Below are 16,517 nucleotides of genomic sequence, written 5' to 3' on the forward strand. Positions count from 1 at the left end.
CGCAGCTTATACCCCAGGTTGGGATTCAGGTTTAGAGAAGGTGCAGGCCACTCTATTTGAGATATTTAAGTTTCCAGCAGCCATCCCCCAATGATGCGACCTTGATGAACTGTAATAGTATTGTCCATAAAGATGAAATAAGACCTGGAATGTACATGCAGAAAGCTGACTGCTTACTGATGTTATTAGAATAGTATGGCTTGTCACTGTACAATTCACAAAGTGTAGGGAAGTTCCGTATTGAGTAGACACAGCAGCCCATGCTGTAACACCACCACCACGTCACAACGGTGGCTGATGGTAAAGCGCTGTCCTCAATGTCCCTAACATTTCTGCTCCTCGTGAATCACCGAGGCCCAAGGCCTTTATATGCTGGAGTGAATCCTGTGTTTTCCAAAAGAAACATAATCTAGCTTTAGCTAAACCTACAATACTTTCTAAGCTAAATTCTACCTAGCTAATATGTTCATTTGCCACATAGGCTACTGGGGCATGTAGTAGCCTATCCGGACAGCGAGAGTATAGGCATAACATTTTATTTTTAAAGGAAACCTACCATTTGCTTTTATGCATTATGAACCAAACATACCTTTAGAATGCTGTAGCTTCCCTGATGCAGAAAAATATCTTGTTTAATCCCTGATCTGAGTGGTTTTTCTGAAAAAACAATTATAAAATTCAGGATAATGAGGCTCTGTTGGCGCTTCTCCTCTTACACTCCTTCAGACAACTAAGTAATAAATCGCTGCTTAATCACCCAGCTGCCGTGTACAAGTCATTCAGCTCAGGTTGATTAGTCCTGTCTGGACAGTTCAGTAGCTAGAAGCTCCACGTAATGTGTTTGATTGACAAGCAACATGCAACCCAGCTTTCCCAAGGTCCTGAATTTTATAATTGTTTTTTTTTCACTCAACGCAGAGATTAAACAAGATATGTTTCTGCATCAGTGTTGCTACAGCACTCTAAAGGTATGTTTGGTTCATAACACATGTAATCAAATGGTAGGTTTTCTTTAAAGGAACTCTTCCACCCAAATCCATCATGATAAACCAGGGACACTTACACATAGATCCAGGCACTGCGACTGTGGTAATCTTCTTATACTTGTTATCCGTGGCCACCTTCCTTCTAAAATCAACTTTTACAATTATACTTATGAAAGGCTCTTGGGAGTCTTACCAGATCCCCTCCATGCTGTAGCTTAGCTTGACATGCTATTAGTCTGCCCATTCTCCCTCTCTACTCCATCAGGACTTGCTCCTGTGATCTCTGGGCAGCAGCAGAAGTTTCACCAAACAGTGTAACAGCCTGTGAATCTACAGCATGGACTGGATCTTATAATCCCATTAGGCTCATTATCATAAGTTGATGTTAGAAGGAAGGAGACCATGCCTGGTCTATGAGTGGCTGTCCTGGTTTATCATGATAGATTTGGTAGATCTATCTACCATGATGATGGTAGAGTTCAAACCCAACAAATGCAAATGGATGTCCATTCATGAAATGCTACAATGTTGGCTCCTTGAAACGTCGCAGAAACACATCATGTGAATTGGTCCTTGGACTGACATTTCCTAAACGGAACGGAATCACAAAGGGGTCCTGACTAGACCCACCATGGGAGATCTGAACATGTGGGATTTCAATAAGACTGGTCCTTTGTTCTGACAGGAAATCAGTGGCGCCAGAGACCTCCCCTGGCTATAGACACACATGCATGCCCGGCACTACAGAGCGTGTGTGTACCAGGGCTGCAGGACTGGCCGCCATGTAATGTTCCATCACTAGGCCCTGTGCACTGGAGGTGTTACACGCGGCTGCTGAGGAGCTGTGTACAGCGCTCCGGGTCACATTCCCTGGGATGCCCTGAGCCCAGGACGCCGGGGCCCGCTCCATTACAACCCACTCAGATGATGAGAGGACGCCTCTCCCGCTGTTCGGACTCGGCCAAGAGCGTCCTGTGATTGGAGGGACTGGGTCACGTGTGGCGGCGGACAGCTGGCTGCGGCGGATCGCGGTCGGTGCTACCGCTTGTGTGCCGGGCTCTGCTGCTCGGCCCCCGCTTCTCGTCCTTTGCCGCAGCATGGGAGACAAGAAAAGCCCGACCAGGTGAGCAGAGGAGGAGGACGAGCCGACCACGGGAGGGGCTCTCCGCCTAGAGCGCCCGAGGCCACGGCAGATGTGAGCAGGCCTTGTTGTGCGCTGCCTGTAGACATGTCTGCGTCTCACACTTCTCTCTTCTTCAGGCCGAAGCGGCAGCCGAAGCCGTCGTCAGACGAGGGATACTGGGACTGCAGTGTGTGCACCTTCAAGAACAGCGCCGAGGCCTTCAAGTGCCTGATGTGTGATGTGCGCAAGGGGACGTCCACCCGGTGAGAGCTCACACCTCCTCCCGGCCATGTCCGAGCACAATGCCGCCGCTCACATGGGCCGGAGCGGCCTGCGCTGTGCCGGGGCACCGGGACATGGAGCAAAATGAAAGCAGCGGCCTGATTGGTCCCTGCCTGCAGCATTGTTACCTCAGGTAGCAGTACTGCTGTCACTCTGGCCTACAGTCATGAGAGAGCTGGGCTTATAGCAATCTGCATTGTGTATGGGGACACGGCTTCTAACCTCCGGTGACATTGCTCCACAGGACACAGTCTCCCCGTGTGGTCAGACCAACCAGTGTGACAGGGCCAAGACTCCATGATACAAGGAGTCCCTTCTTACACTCCACTGCTGCTGTTTTGCCAAGAATCAGGGACTCCCTGCATCACTATGATGCTAGGAGCACCTCCCCATCACTGTGGTTGGTCTGTTAGATTGCCCAATATATATCAGTAAAGTATCCAGATATGGGAAGGAATAAGTAATGCACTGACATGTTTTGTTGCGGTTATTTCATTATTATACCACAGTATCTTCTATTGGAGAAGATTTTTGCCAAATTGCCTCCGCTTCCCTGTAATGTTACAAAAAATGACGTGTGACTGATTTCTGCTTATTTCATAAATAAGGTGACAATATCATTTCTTTTTAGAAAAGGGGCAAAATATGTTATTAAATAAAATCCATGACTTATCAGTCCTCTGCTGATACCCGTGTCCTCACAGGAGTTTGAGTTATTACTTACTGTTTTGTCGATACCAATACAGTGGAAATTTGGACTACCATTGTAGCCTCTCTTCAGGGTCCCCCTGTACGGGAAGAAATGTGAGGGCAGCAGGAGGACCTCCAAAAATAATGCAGCCTGTTACACGACTCTCCCTGTTTATGTCATGTGTTGTTTTGATATAGCGCTGAGAGCATCTTGAGGCTCCTGCAGGAAGATTGAGTTTGTTTGGTGAACTCTGTGCTGGGTTAATGGTTCGGGTGCACGCAGAGAGGGCTCTGAGTGACACCCCTGACACCCATGCCATAGGTTCGCCACCACTGGCCTAGAGAGTATGGAGCAGTGAGGCAGCTAACAGAAACTGGGTCAATTAGGCCCTTTTTACACAGCTGTATTAAAACGTGTGTGCTTCCTGTACTGTAAAATTTTCATACAGTAGCACGCGTCCACACTCACTACAATGGGTATTATGGTCATGCATTTAAATGGCCGTATTATCCACCGTACCATACCATTAGCAAGATGTAAAATACTATACAGCATGCCTACTTTCTCCTGTATTTCTGTTCCATGCACCCCATAAAAGCTTATGGGAAGGTTTAAAATAAATGTTGCATACTCTTGCGCACCATATGCGGCTTTATATGTATATGTTTGTATGTATATGTATGTGTGTATATATATATATATGTATATGTGTGTATGTATGTATTATCCAGGGATTTTAGGGTTGGCCCAAGCTGATGATATTATTTGCCAACTCACCGTATTTTATACGGATACGGTGACATAAGTATCCATATATGGATACCCTTTACCATTTTCTTAGATATTTTACACCAAAAGAGAACTCTTTTAATAATAATCTACATCAGCAGCTTTATGGAGAGGCCCCATAGGTGTTAATGGAGCCTGGAGCTCGTTAGGATCATTTGCATAGTCTTTTATCCTGTTGTAGAAGTCCCAGTTACTTGTAATTCGATAGAATATAACCTTGCAGCCCCTTCAAGTTTTTGGGTGGAGGGGGGGGGTCCAATGTAATCTTGATGACCCATCCTAAGGACAAACCATCTACTTCAGGCCTCCTGCACTCAAGTATAGAGTTGCCTGTGTTTAGGGCAGTCTTTTATCCACAGCCATGGGTGTGTGAGCGGACCTCACGGTTCAGTTGTTTGTGGCATAAGCATGCACACATTTGTGTACAGGTGGGCATAAAGTTCAGGCAAACCTCTTTATCCTATAGCAAGTGCAAGAAATAACTATGTTTTCTTTGCAGGAAACCACGACCTGTTTCCCAGTTGGTTGCACAGCAGGTAACGCAGCAGTTTGTGCCTCCCATGCAGTGCAAGAAAGAAAAAAAAGACAAACCAGAGAAAGAAAAAAGTGAAAAAGAGACGTCTATTAAAAAGAACAGCAACAAGAAAGCAAGGTATATTATGCTTTAAAATGGTTCTTATTCTCCATTGAACTAACAGCTACATTTACCTAACAAATACAGAGCATAAAGGAGATTTTTTTACTTTTAGGTAAATAAGGTAAGACTATGAAATTATGTTAGAGGTCCTAACTCCCTACTATGCTTACCATTAAATGAAAATGATAATAATGATCTTTATTTAGATGGCACTACCATATTCCCTAGTGCTTTACAAATCATAGGGGACAAATAGAATTTAAATGACAGAATATGTATAATTAATCAACAACAAAAAGTCCAGCTCACCTCCCCTATTGTGTTTCCTGATGCTCGGAAAGCCAGCCCCGAGGACTTCAGGCACAAAGTGAGAAAAGCGAAGGTATCCAGCACTCACATGAAAATTACTATTCCAAATCTTTATTCCAGTGAAAGCACATTACATGGCAATATGAAAGACAACACACGGTATATTCCAGGTAAAACCGACCTAAGTATTTCGCTTTATAGCTTAATCATGGTCTGATTTCATATGAGGTCTACACTCATTTAAAGGACATCTACCACCAGGATGAAAGACTGTATCCAAATAATCCTGAGGGGCTCCAGGCTTCATTAGCTCCTCAGGCTTATTTGCATGCAGTCCTTATCCTGGTGGTAGATTCCCTTTAATTCATCGCACTCTGACAAAGGTGTATGATGTCACTATCACGTGACAAAAAGTCACCAGACAGGTTTACGCATACCCCCCCCCCCCCCCGCCTCCTATCATCGTCTGTGATTCATAACAAAAATATTAAAACTTTTTATACAAAGTTACAAAATCGTATTGCTTTACAAGTTAAATAGTTTAAAACTTTATCAAACACCCAATACAAATTCTCAGTTGTAACATGATCAATATATATCCCATATACAGGCGGTGCCCTACTTAAGAACACTCGACTTACATACGACCCCTAGTTACAAACGGACCACTGGATATTGGTAATTTATTGTACTTTAGTCCTAGGCTACAATAATCAGCTGTAACAGTTATCACAGGTGTCTGTAATGAAGCTTTATTGTTATTCCTGGTTCTTATGACAACCCAACATTTTTAAAATCCAATTGTCACAGAGACCAAAAAAGTTCTGGCTGGGATTACAATGATAAAATATACAGTTCCGACAACTTAAGAACAAACCTACAGACCCTATCTTGTATGTAACCCGGGGACTGCCAGTATAGGGTTATTTCTTCTTATCATTTTACTGAAAACATAAAAGAAAAATTACCCTCTATAAAGAAAAACCTTGTTATCATATATGAGTAAACATTCAACCTTTAGAAAATAGTAAATGATATCCCTCATAACATGTTAAACAATTACACGCATATTGCAAACCTATTATGGCATAAGATCAAGTCCTGCCTCAAATTCAAACCCAAGGGGTTGTCCAAGGGTATAAAAAACAAACGTACTTGCCTCCAGCGCTGTGATCTCTCCGGTTTGTTTACATGGGGCACGGAAGTGACACTTTGCTCAGCTTCCGGCCGGCTGGAGAGATTGCAGCGCTTGACGCAGGGAGTGCGCCAGGAGGTGAGTACATGTTTATTTTTTTTTTTTTTAATCCGCCCCATCCAGGCCACCCAACGGGTTTTTTATACCGTTGGACAACCCCTTTAAAACAAACATCCAATATGTTTCTCTATCCATCGATTTATTTCTATGGTCCCCTTCTCTTGTAGGGTTTTTCACTTTCTCTATTCCTTTCCAGGATAAAGAACTAAAGTCCCCCCCCCGATGACATTCACGGAAATCTTTAGAAGCCACAGATATATTAGTATCAAATTAGTGTTTTCTAATCCGTGTTTTCAAAGAATTAATTTTACAACGTACGTTACAAACAGTCATGTTACAATGGGACTGAGGGCCCGGCTGCAAGAGCTTACAGTCTATGCTTCTGTACATACAGTCTTCTAATTTATCTTTACAACTCTAATGTCTCGTAATAAGACTCATTACAATTTGTGATGAGGCTGGAACTGAAAGAATCAAAGCCTTCCCATCAAACTAGCTGTGAGTTTGGGTCAGAAAACTGCTTTCAGTTATGGCTGACACTTGAAACACATTTCCTAGACTGGACATCATCACGTGAGTGAGCCCTATGTTTCCCTAATTGCTTCTTTCTTTTTGTTATTGCCTAGGCCCCGGTTGAAAAATGTGGACAGAAGTAGTGCACAACATTTGGAAGTTACTGTGGGGGACCTGACGGTTATTATTACAGACTTTAAAGAGAAAACCAAGTCCCCTCCTACATCCAGCGCCACTTCTGTGGACCAACATAGTCAAAGTGGATCTGGCTCAGAAAACACTGAGCGGGGAATATCCAGGTCATCATCGCCCAGGGGAGAAACTTCATCTGTAAATGGAGAATCTCATTAAAGATTCTTTAGTGTTTTCTAGATATTGTGACAAACTTCTTTCTGCCAATATTCACCACAGTTACATGGGAAAAACCTGACGCAAATCTGATATTTTTGAGAAAGAGAAGTGAGTATGTATGCACTTATTTTTTTAATTCTATATTTTAAGTGCGCTGTGAAAGATAAGTCTTTCAAGATAAGGGACACCAAAAGATGAAAAATGGTTTGCATCAATGGAAACATGTATAAATATTCCTGGTTCACGTTGCTTGACGTAGGATCTTTTTCATAGTCCACACTGACTACCATCTCTACCCTGTGTGATATTTGCTTCATTAAACCCAAGGTACAGTAGTTACAGGGATACTATCACAGACTTCTTCATCCAGTAAGTTTGACAGCCTAGCTTCCTGAAATCCATTTTGCATAGGTAACAAAAATCAATGGCAGACATATGACTACATGTTGGAAGTACAACTCTTGGTCCCTTGTAAATAGGAGTTGCCCATCTCCTAAGGCTAGATTGTTGATACATCCTGAATATTTTATTTTTCCACAGTTGGGTGTGACAAGGAATGACTTCATAAGCCAATTTTACCCATTGTGAGTTGGGTGGGTTGTCTTCTACAGAACATCTGTGGTGGTGAGCTAGTCAGAGAATTAAATGAGTGTTGTAACTAGGAGATGGAGCCTCACATCAGTAAAACCCAGGGAAACCGTACATTGGAAGTCGCACTATGGATTTTAAATACAATATGATTTTATAAATTCCAATAACCCATTGAGACCAGAATAGTCCTTCAGCAGTTGCCTGCTGTAATACACATGTATAATAAGCAAAATGACATCACATGAAAACTATAGGGATAGTAATGCTTATGTACAATTCCTGTCAGTCATGGGGAAATGTATTTACAGTAGACCCTTTAAAATGAACTGTCTACTATTAGATGTCTTTTAATTTATTGGTTTGTATGAGACACCATCGCCCACTGTTTTAATAAATCATGTCAATTTTAGCAAGGAATTTTTGGAATGTAAATCAATTTTAGTTTGCACTGGGTTATGGCCTATTACTGTAAAGCTTCTTTACTTTAGCATTAGTATGGCCTTAAAGGCAATGGAGTTAAACATTATTTTGAAAGGAGAGGGGATAAATTCACACTATCCACAGGATAGGTGCAGGTCCAAGAGACTGGACCCATATCTCCGCAGCAGTGGTCCACTGAGCATCGGGATGAACGGACAGCTTGGTAACGCATGTGCACACTTTCCATACAACTCTGTGGGAGATCCAAGCCCACATGGGCAGCACACCCTCCATTCCTAGGATCGGTGCATGGCCAGAGATGGGACCTGCATCTTTCACCTGTGGATGTGTCATACATGGTCTAGATAAGAAAACCCCTTTAAAAGCATGCAATATAATGAAGTAAGTTCACCCTAAAATTTGTTATTGTCTTAGTCATGACACTGTTTGTCTTCTCTGTCTTCTGCTTGTTGCCTTGAGATATTACTGATTATCAGGTTTCCTACCATGCTGACCAGTGCTGGGTTAGGAACACTTTACTATAGTACTGCCTTGCTGTATTTTTGCATACATGTATTTGTGTTTCAGTAAGTACAAGCCAATAAATTAAGGCCTTCTAAAAGGAGAATCCGTTTGTAAACGATACACTTAATAAACCAGCTTATACACTGTGAAAAGGCAGTAAATAAATTAAATTGAGTCTTCAAAAAGTTTTAGAACGTTCTTGTAGTTCACTGCTAACTTCTTGTACACAAAGTTTTAAAGACCATGAACACATTTGCACTTTTAGTATTGTTCAGTTGCTTCCTGAATGCAAGATTAAGTAACTCAACAGTCTTGTTTAAGGTGTCCCACTGTAGAGTCTGTACAGCTCCTTCACAAAACTGACTGTACTGACGATTGTGATTCAAGTGAGTAAGGGCTGAGCCGCAAATCCTGGGTTGAAGTTTAGAGCTAGTCTTCCAGCTGCCTTATCTGTTACCTTTCCAGAGATGATTTCCAAGGGTCCTGTGTGACTGCCCCCGCTGATCTTACGTTGGTGACGTTTAGGCTACATTCACACTAACGTATGGGGGACGTATATACGGCCGACGTATATACGGCCGATATACGTCCCCCATACACTTCTATGGGCGCATGGCACCCTACGGGAGCGGTACGGTGTAGCACACGTGCGGCACCGTACCGTTCCGTACCCGGGAAAAAGATAGGACCTGTCCTATCTTTTCCCGTAATACGGCGCCGTGCGCCATAGGTTGCTATGGAGAGGGGCGGGGGTGAGCTGCGCTCACCTCCTCCTCCTCTCCCCATACACTGCCGTTGCCCGCTATGGTACGGTACGGGCGGGCAACGGCAGTGTGAATATAGCCTAACTATGACTATTACTATGGTCATTAATATAATTTTCCTGGCAGGCCCCGTTAATTCAATGTAACCGATAATCTACAACATCCCTTTTTCCATCCATAGCCTTTAAACCTGGAGGTTTACAATATTCCTTGAAGAAACTTGAGATAAGTGTGGAATGTTCTGTACCTTATAAGGAGTGTAACCATTGGTTATCCTGTGTTTTTAGTGAATGGTTAGGGCAGCTGAATCTGTAGAACTTGAATTCTTCATTTAAGCAGTTTCCCCCCCCCAATCTACTTTTATCCCATTTCTGTGAGATCTAAATGAGAGATTGAAAAGCAATTGGTGTTTGAAGGGCTTGTTGTTCAGTCGAGAAGGAAGATCTTTAAATCTACTCTGAATATCTTGAAAAAATGGTCATACTTCATCGCTTTCCAGCCCGGGCTGATCTCTACTTTCTGCTGCAGAGATGTGACTGTCGCTGCAGAAAGTAGAGACTGACAAGGACCTAGAAAGTGATGGGATGGGAGCTGCAAGGGGAAATAGATCAGCATTTTCCCGGTTTGCACGTCAGTCTAGCTTTATGTACAGTTTAGTTAATCAACCAACTATTTGCACACATTGCAGATTTTCTTGCGTACCATTAAAGTGAATGTGATTTGGAAAAAGTAAAGACAATATGTCTTTTTTTCATGGAAATTGTTGCTCAATGCAGAAAATAAAATACTGAACATGTCACTTTTCTTGCACATCCATGTAGTTTTTTGCATGCTTTTATTTTGCAATGAAGTGTATGGGCATGTGAAAATCTGCATCAAATCTGCCCCACAACGTGGATTTGATAGGAATTTCTGCTCGATCTAAGTCAGATCAGATAAAACTGTAAAAAAAAAAAAAAAAAAAAAAAAAAAAAAGCATGTAAAACGAGATCAAAAACACACTACCAATAATACACATCTGCAACAAAATTGCTCTTAAAGACTGTGTAAGTGGATTTTCATCCAGATTTTCTTCTTGACAATCTGCAACGTATGCCGATAGCCTAAAAAGTATTATTTATACAATTAAGCCTGGTAATTTCTAAGGTTTCCACCATTTTGGTCAAGTTAAGCATATTTTGTTATGAAAGACTACCCCTATGAAGATTTTTATTTTTAACTGCATATTCCCTACTTTTGTTGTATTTGGTAATGAATGAGATGATGGCTGTCAGAACTACTGACTTTTTTATCTTCTAACACTGGAGTTGCACAGCCTTGGTAGGTGAAGCAAGTATAAAACATTTTATTTATATTGGTCTTATGATGATGGTGTTGATGGGTGTGTATACTCTTAGCTTGGGTAAATGTCCTACTGCTGTCACAGATAACCACAGAGGATGTAGTGGAAGGAAGACCTCCAGGATTCCCTGCACTGAGATGTCTATATGATGTTTACAAACTGCTGAAAGTACAGAAAAGCTTCTGGTGATCCCCTATATAGCCAATTGTGTTTTGATCTCTTTTGGCACAAAATGTTTCCAGTTAATGTTGAAGTGCCATGGACATGTGGTGACCATTTTGTTATGCAGTGTTATTAGTAGTTCCATCTTCACTTTTAGGTTAGTGAGTACTAACACATCTTCAATAGATTTCTATGGGCATGTATTGAATTTACATTTTATTACTTAGATGAAGCTGCCTACATATGTATTCTTTGGGAAATTGTAATGCATAGTTACGTTTAACAACTCACAAATCGGCGTCAAGAACTTACCGCTACAGGAATTTCAAAGTGACTATCTTAAATGCACCTGCTGGTACTTGGTGTGAACTACATAGGAAAACTATAAATAAAGCCTTTGTATGAAATTTTGCCATTTATTTTGTTTTTATACGTGTATTTTTGGCAACTGTTACTCAGAATTTTGCTGCTGGCTATTATACTTTGTCATGAATTAAAATGCTGGCACGTTTGTTTTTATTGCTTTACTGAAATGATTCCTTTTACTTCCATAAATTATTAGTGCAAAATAATCTGTATTTCACCCTAAACTGAACGTTTTCTCTTAAAGGGGTTATCCGGGTTTAAAACATTTTTTATGGCCGGGCTGGGGAGGGATAGTTAAACATAATAAACATGGACTTACCTCCTCCGGCGCCGCCGATTGTCCCGCGGTCACTTCGATCCGTGCCCCTGTAAACAAACAGGGGCACGGAAGCCGCGCACAGGGAGCTTCCGGTCCGCGTTGTGGACGGCTCCTCCCATCCGTCCCTATCTCTCAGCGTTGTAAGCGCTGGGAGATGGTGTGCATGGGAGCATCCGGCCGGCCGGAAGCTCCCTGTGCACCGGTGTAATGAAACCGGCGCACCGAGAAGACGGGCTGCGGCGCGGGACAATCGGCAGCACCGGAGGAGGTAAGTACATGTTTATTATGTTTAAATACCCCTCCCCAGCCCGGACATAAAAAAAAAATTTAAACCCGGATAACCCCTTTAATGTCCTGTTTCCCCAAACATTTTGTTTGTGTCATTTTTTTACCCTTGATTCTCATAAGCTTTAGGGGGGGAGGTCTAAAATTGCACATCAAGGAAGAAATTAAAATCTTTGGTTTTCTATTGATGTTCACAATTTGATGTAATATGTATAGTCATCCACAACACATTGAACGTATTATAACAGGTTTTTCATCAGAGACCTAAAATGGGGGAAAACGGGCATTAGATTTCTGAACGGACAGAAGACATCTGCAATAAATGCAAAACTTTTTAACAGATCCATGCACACTTGGTTATTTTAGGGGACTGTGTATCTGTTGTGTTAAAAAGTTGAAATACGTTTCATACTAGGTTATGTTCATGGATCACTTATAGATTGTAGTTTATGAAGGTCCATATAAAAATACTAATGCCAAATGGATTCAAAATGGATATGTAAAACAGAACTTCCGTTTTTCATGGATGCAAATTGGCTTGTCTGTGTGCATCCAGTCTGAAGATGGGAGCTGCCTGCATATTGAGAAACCAAACTGGGCATCCCTGTTGTGTGGAGAATTGTTTGCACTGCATATGCACAGCTCACCCATTCATTTCTACAAGGTACATGCCACATCATTCAGTTACGTATGGGTTTTATTCTCTTCATAATACCACAAGGTTTAGTGCCTTCCTATTATTGGTCACGGTCCTGTCAGGACGACAATGCCTGGTTACCATTCAGATGGACCCTGGTCAATCCTTTGTGTAACAAGTTTTAATCAGGATTTAGGTCATTTTAATGGCGAAAAATTTTCTATTTACACAATGGGGCTGCACAATGAGAAAAAAAAAATAATAATGAAAACTCAAGATGTGCTCAGAGATGGTCTTTGGGTATTCAATACTACTGTTTTAAATGGAAAAAAAAAAAAAATAATCTAGAGCACCATCCCGAGTGTTCAGCGCCTTTTTGTTGTTGATTCTCTAGATATTTAATTTCTTCTTTTCCATTTTTGAAAAATAGTTCTATGTACATCAATATTCTTCAGAAATACATAAACTCTTAAGAATGCTGGTGTGAACGGGTGCTAAACCTTGGTGGCAATTTTTAAGAATTCCTTTAACTAAAAACATATGGTGCTATACAAGTATATTCCCTTCAGATTTCTGTGAACTGTGGACACATTACGATCAACTCATCAGAGAATAATTACTTTATGTTCCTCTTTGTGCTATACTGTACAGTTTACCAAAACATACCTTGTGCTTCCTTACTTTGCTTGTGTCATTGAAAATCGGAGGGTTCATATGAATGTCCAGGAATTGCTTTTCCTGTATTTTTAAACTATTCATAGTTTGTTCCATATTAGCTGAATATTGCTATGGCTGATCTTCTTACATCTCAATCCAATAAGTCACATGTCTATGCTGATTGGGTTTCTGAGCTAGTATATATACTGACTTGTAACTAGTAGATGCCTATGGCTATTATTTCTTCAAAAGACACCAAGGCAGATTTACATATGTGTTATAAGGCAAGACCGTCTTCTGCTGCACAAGATGTGTACAAGTGTCTGGTGCTGGATGATAAATCTATCCTAGTATAAGACTGTCTAGTCATACTTTGGATTTCCTATTCAATTGCTTATTTTCTGTCTGGCATTATTTTGGCAAAACACCCCTTTTTGTCAAAGTAATCCTAGGAGTGCCTGAAAACTGTATAAAACACTTAAAAACTGTGTCCACTTTTATTCGGTGCAAATTGGGACAGAATTATGTATAGACAGATTAATGTCCTCTGATGTGTATGTATTCTAGACTATTGGTAAGAAGATCTGATCATTGGAATATCTGGTAAATGACTATTCCCAACCCTAAGCATATGCACATGTAGGCCAGGGTTGCCTTGTACCATGAAGACCATTGTAGAGTACAAAAATACCCCCAAACCCCTTTTGCTTTGCTCGTTCTTACCTGTTGTGAAATCCATTATTTGGCATCCTTTATATGTATCAATAAAATATTTTTATGAACAAAGGTTTTGCATTTTTGTTTACAAGCACCACTTACAATAAACATGCAATGTTCCCCCTTTGAAAGCCTTTTGTATTTCCTGCCATTTGTGATGTATTCAATTCTGTAAGTAATGTTTGAAGTCGGTCCACTATGCACAGTGGTACTGGATTTTGTAAGATGTTAGCTGTGAAATATAGTTAGTTAAAGAAAATAAGTCTTCTGTGTTATGTTACCATATACATTGTACATATCCATGGCTGGAAGCTTAAGTGATGTCTCTCTCAAACCATCTTAGAAAACTGACTTGATCTGTGCACTACATAGAGTGGCCATCTTCATATCCGGCAGTTACATTTTTTTTTTTTTCTTCCTCATTCAGTTGTTAAAGGGGTGTTTTTTGGTGAATAAAGATCGTTTGCATGCTTAATAGTATAACATTTTTAATATATTTCTTGTATGAATTCCTCACTATTTTCTAGACCTCTGCTTGCTGTCATTCAGTGTTTACTTTCATTGGATAGAAATCTGTCCATGCTCATGTGATATCACACAGGCTCAGGGCTCGTTATCGTTGAGTAATCAGGGCTGTATGTTATAATGAACCGTGCACCTGTGTGACATCTCATGACACTGGTCAGATTTCTATCCACTGGAAGGAAACCCTGAGGGTGCGTTCACACGTTCCGCTAACGCCGCGTTCATAACGCGACGCTAGCGCACAGGGGGAGGAGTTTGGGGCGATCGCATATGCGTTTCCTTAGAAACACATGCGATAAGGTTATTAATCGCATGCGTTTCCCGGGAAACGCATATGCGATCGGCCCGAGCCCCGCCCACTGTGCGCTAGCGTCGCGTTATGAACGCGACGATAGCGGAACGTGTGAATGCGCCCTGAATGACTGCAAGATCTAGGAAATTGTGAGGAATTGACAATCTCTTGTGGAAAGAAGGGTGTAGAAAGAGGAAAACTGGTGCACCAGCTGCCATAGCCTTGTTGCTGGTACATTAAAAATTCTTTAATTTTTAAAATTTGGACTGGAGACTTCTCTAAAATGGTAGATGACTGGGACTTTAAAAAAAAAAAAAAAAAACTTAGATTAACATGGTACTTTTTTTTTTTTTCTTGACACACACTGCACAGTATTGATTTATTTTATGAGGTTTATGTGAAATCTTACAGACAGCTCCTCCATGAACCTTGACATATTTGTACTTCATGGGAATAGACCAGTTGTGTCGAACCTATAGCACGGGTGCCAGAGGTGGCACTTAGAGCCCTTTCTGTGGGCACCCAGGCCACATTGCCCCAACAAGTTCACCAGATACAACTCAAAGAATTGACCTGCAGTCACCGGGAATGTCGATGGCGCTCTCAGCATTATTTTAAAGCAACACATCCTTGGCTTCTTCAGACTGTAGAAATAGTGAGAAGGTATGGGCAGGGGCTGTTTATCGATGGAGGCCCTTCTGTTTAATTTGTGGTAGAACAGAGAGCAATACGTTACAGCTTAAATTGCTGTGTTGGCACTTTGCAATAAATAAATGGTTTTGGTTGTAATTTGGATACTTGCTCTCGAAAAGGTTAGCCCTCATTGGAATAGACTATTTGGTCTATAAAGCATTAGTCTATACAGTGGTGGGGAACCTATGGCACGGGTGCCAGAGGTGGTAATCGGAGCCATTTCTGTGGGCACTCAGACCATTGCCCCAGGACAGAGTTCAACAAATCTTCCTGCAGTCCCAGGCAAAAGATGCTGCTCTCAGGGCTGTTTTAAAGTTGTTTGGAACTGTATGAAAAGTGAGAAGGTTTTGACAGAACTGCAATATCTTTGGAGGTCCTCTGCTGGACCCACTATTCTTCCTCTACAGAGACACCCTGGAGAGAAGCTACAACGACTGAGTCTGAATTTACCCTTCCTTTTTTTATTGTATTGGTTTCCTCAGGGGGCCGATACGACTGAAAGATTAAAAGAACAGGTAGCAATAAGTTACTGCTTAAAATGCCATGTTGGCACTTCACAGTAAATAAGTGGATTTTTGTTGTAGTTTGGGCACTCTGTCACCAAAAGGTTCGCCATCACTGGTCTATAAGCAGGCGTTAACACTGTTATTGCATGTTTTAACATTGCATTAACAACCTCATGTGTTTTGTAAAAGCAGAGTTGACAGAAAGTTGGCAAATCTCCTCAGCTTTTGTAATGTATTTGAAAATGCAGCATGTGAATGCAGCCTAAACCAACTTTAGGTCCTTTATGGTTTAGGGGACCAAATCGACCAAATTGAAGGCGGTAGGTGGGCAAAAAAAAAAAAAAATTCACTCACCTAGATTTGAGTCTGATGAGGCACATAGGGCTCACTGTGACCATGCTACCAATGCAGAGCACACACATCTTTAATTAGGGTGGCAACGGGACATGGAGCTACTGCGCATACACAATAAACAAGGTGGCAGAGACGTGCAGTGAAGCAGCAGTAGGCAGTGCAAGTGACGGCTTTAAAGCTAATTTGCATATTACGAAACAATGCACAAATATTGATACTGAAGACCCCTAGAGCATAAACAAAAAAAATCCTCTCCTTTCCTGTCTCCTCCTCCATGTGCCTCTGCTCTGTGCCCTGTGCTGGTGGCATGCAGCAGGAGAGGACCTGAGAGCAGTACAGTACAGCTGGCAAGTACTCACCACTCTCAGCTGCACTCACTGCAACCCGGCCTCCTGTACCAATGAACACTTCCATCTGTTATGTTAC

The 16,517-nt window shown here is 41.6% G+C and overlaps 1 protein-coding gene across 2 annotated transcripts; it reads left to right on the forward strand.

Moving 5' to 3' along the window:
• The first annotated feature begins 1,651 nt into the window (after positions 1-1,651).
• YAF2 (YY1 associated factor 2) lies at positions 1,652-13,692 on the forward strand. Of its 2 annotated transcripts, none has more exons than XM_072146868.1 (4): positions 1,652-2,109; positions 2,247-2,372; positions 4,371-4,523; positions 6,699-13,692. In XM_072146868.1, the coding sequence occupies exons 1-4, from the start codon at positions 2,084-2,086 to the stop codon at positions 6,934-6,936; spliced, it is 543 nt and encodes a 180-aa protein (XP_072002969.1). In that variant the 5' UTR covers positions 1,652-2,083; the 3' UTR covers positions 6,937-13,692. The 2 variants fall into 2 exon arrangements, with proteins under 2 accessions (XP_072002969.1, XP_072002970.1); XM_072146869.1 differs by having other exon boundaries at positions 2,107-2,181.
• Positions 13,693-16,517: the final 2,825 nt, after the last annotated feature.

Source organism: Engystomops pustulosus, chromosome 4, assembly GCF_040894005.1.
Source record: "Engystomops pustulosus chromosome 4, aEngPut4.maternal, whole genome shotgun sequence".
Lineage (NCBI taxonomy): Eukaryota > Metazoa > Chordata > Amphibia > Anura > Leptodactylidae > Engystomops > Engystomops pustulosus.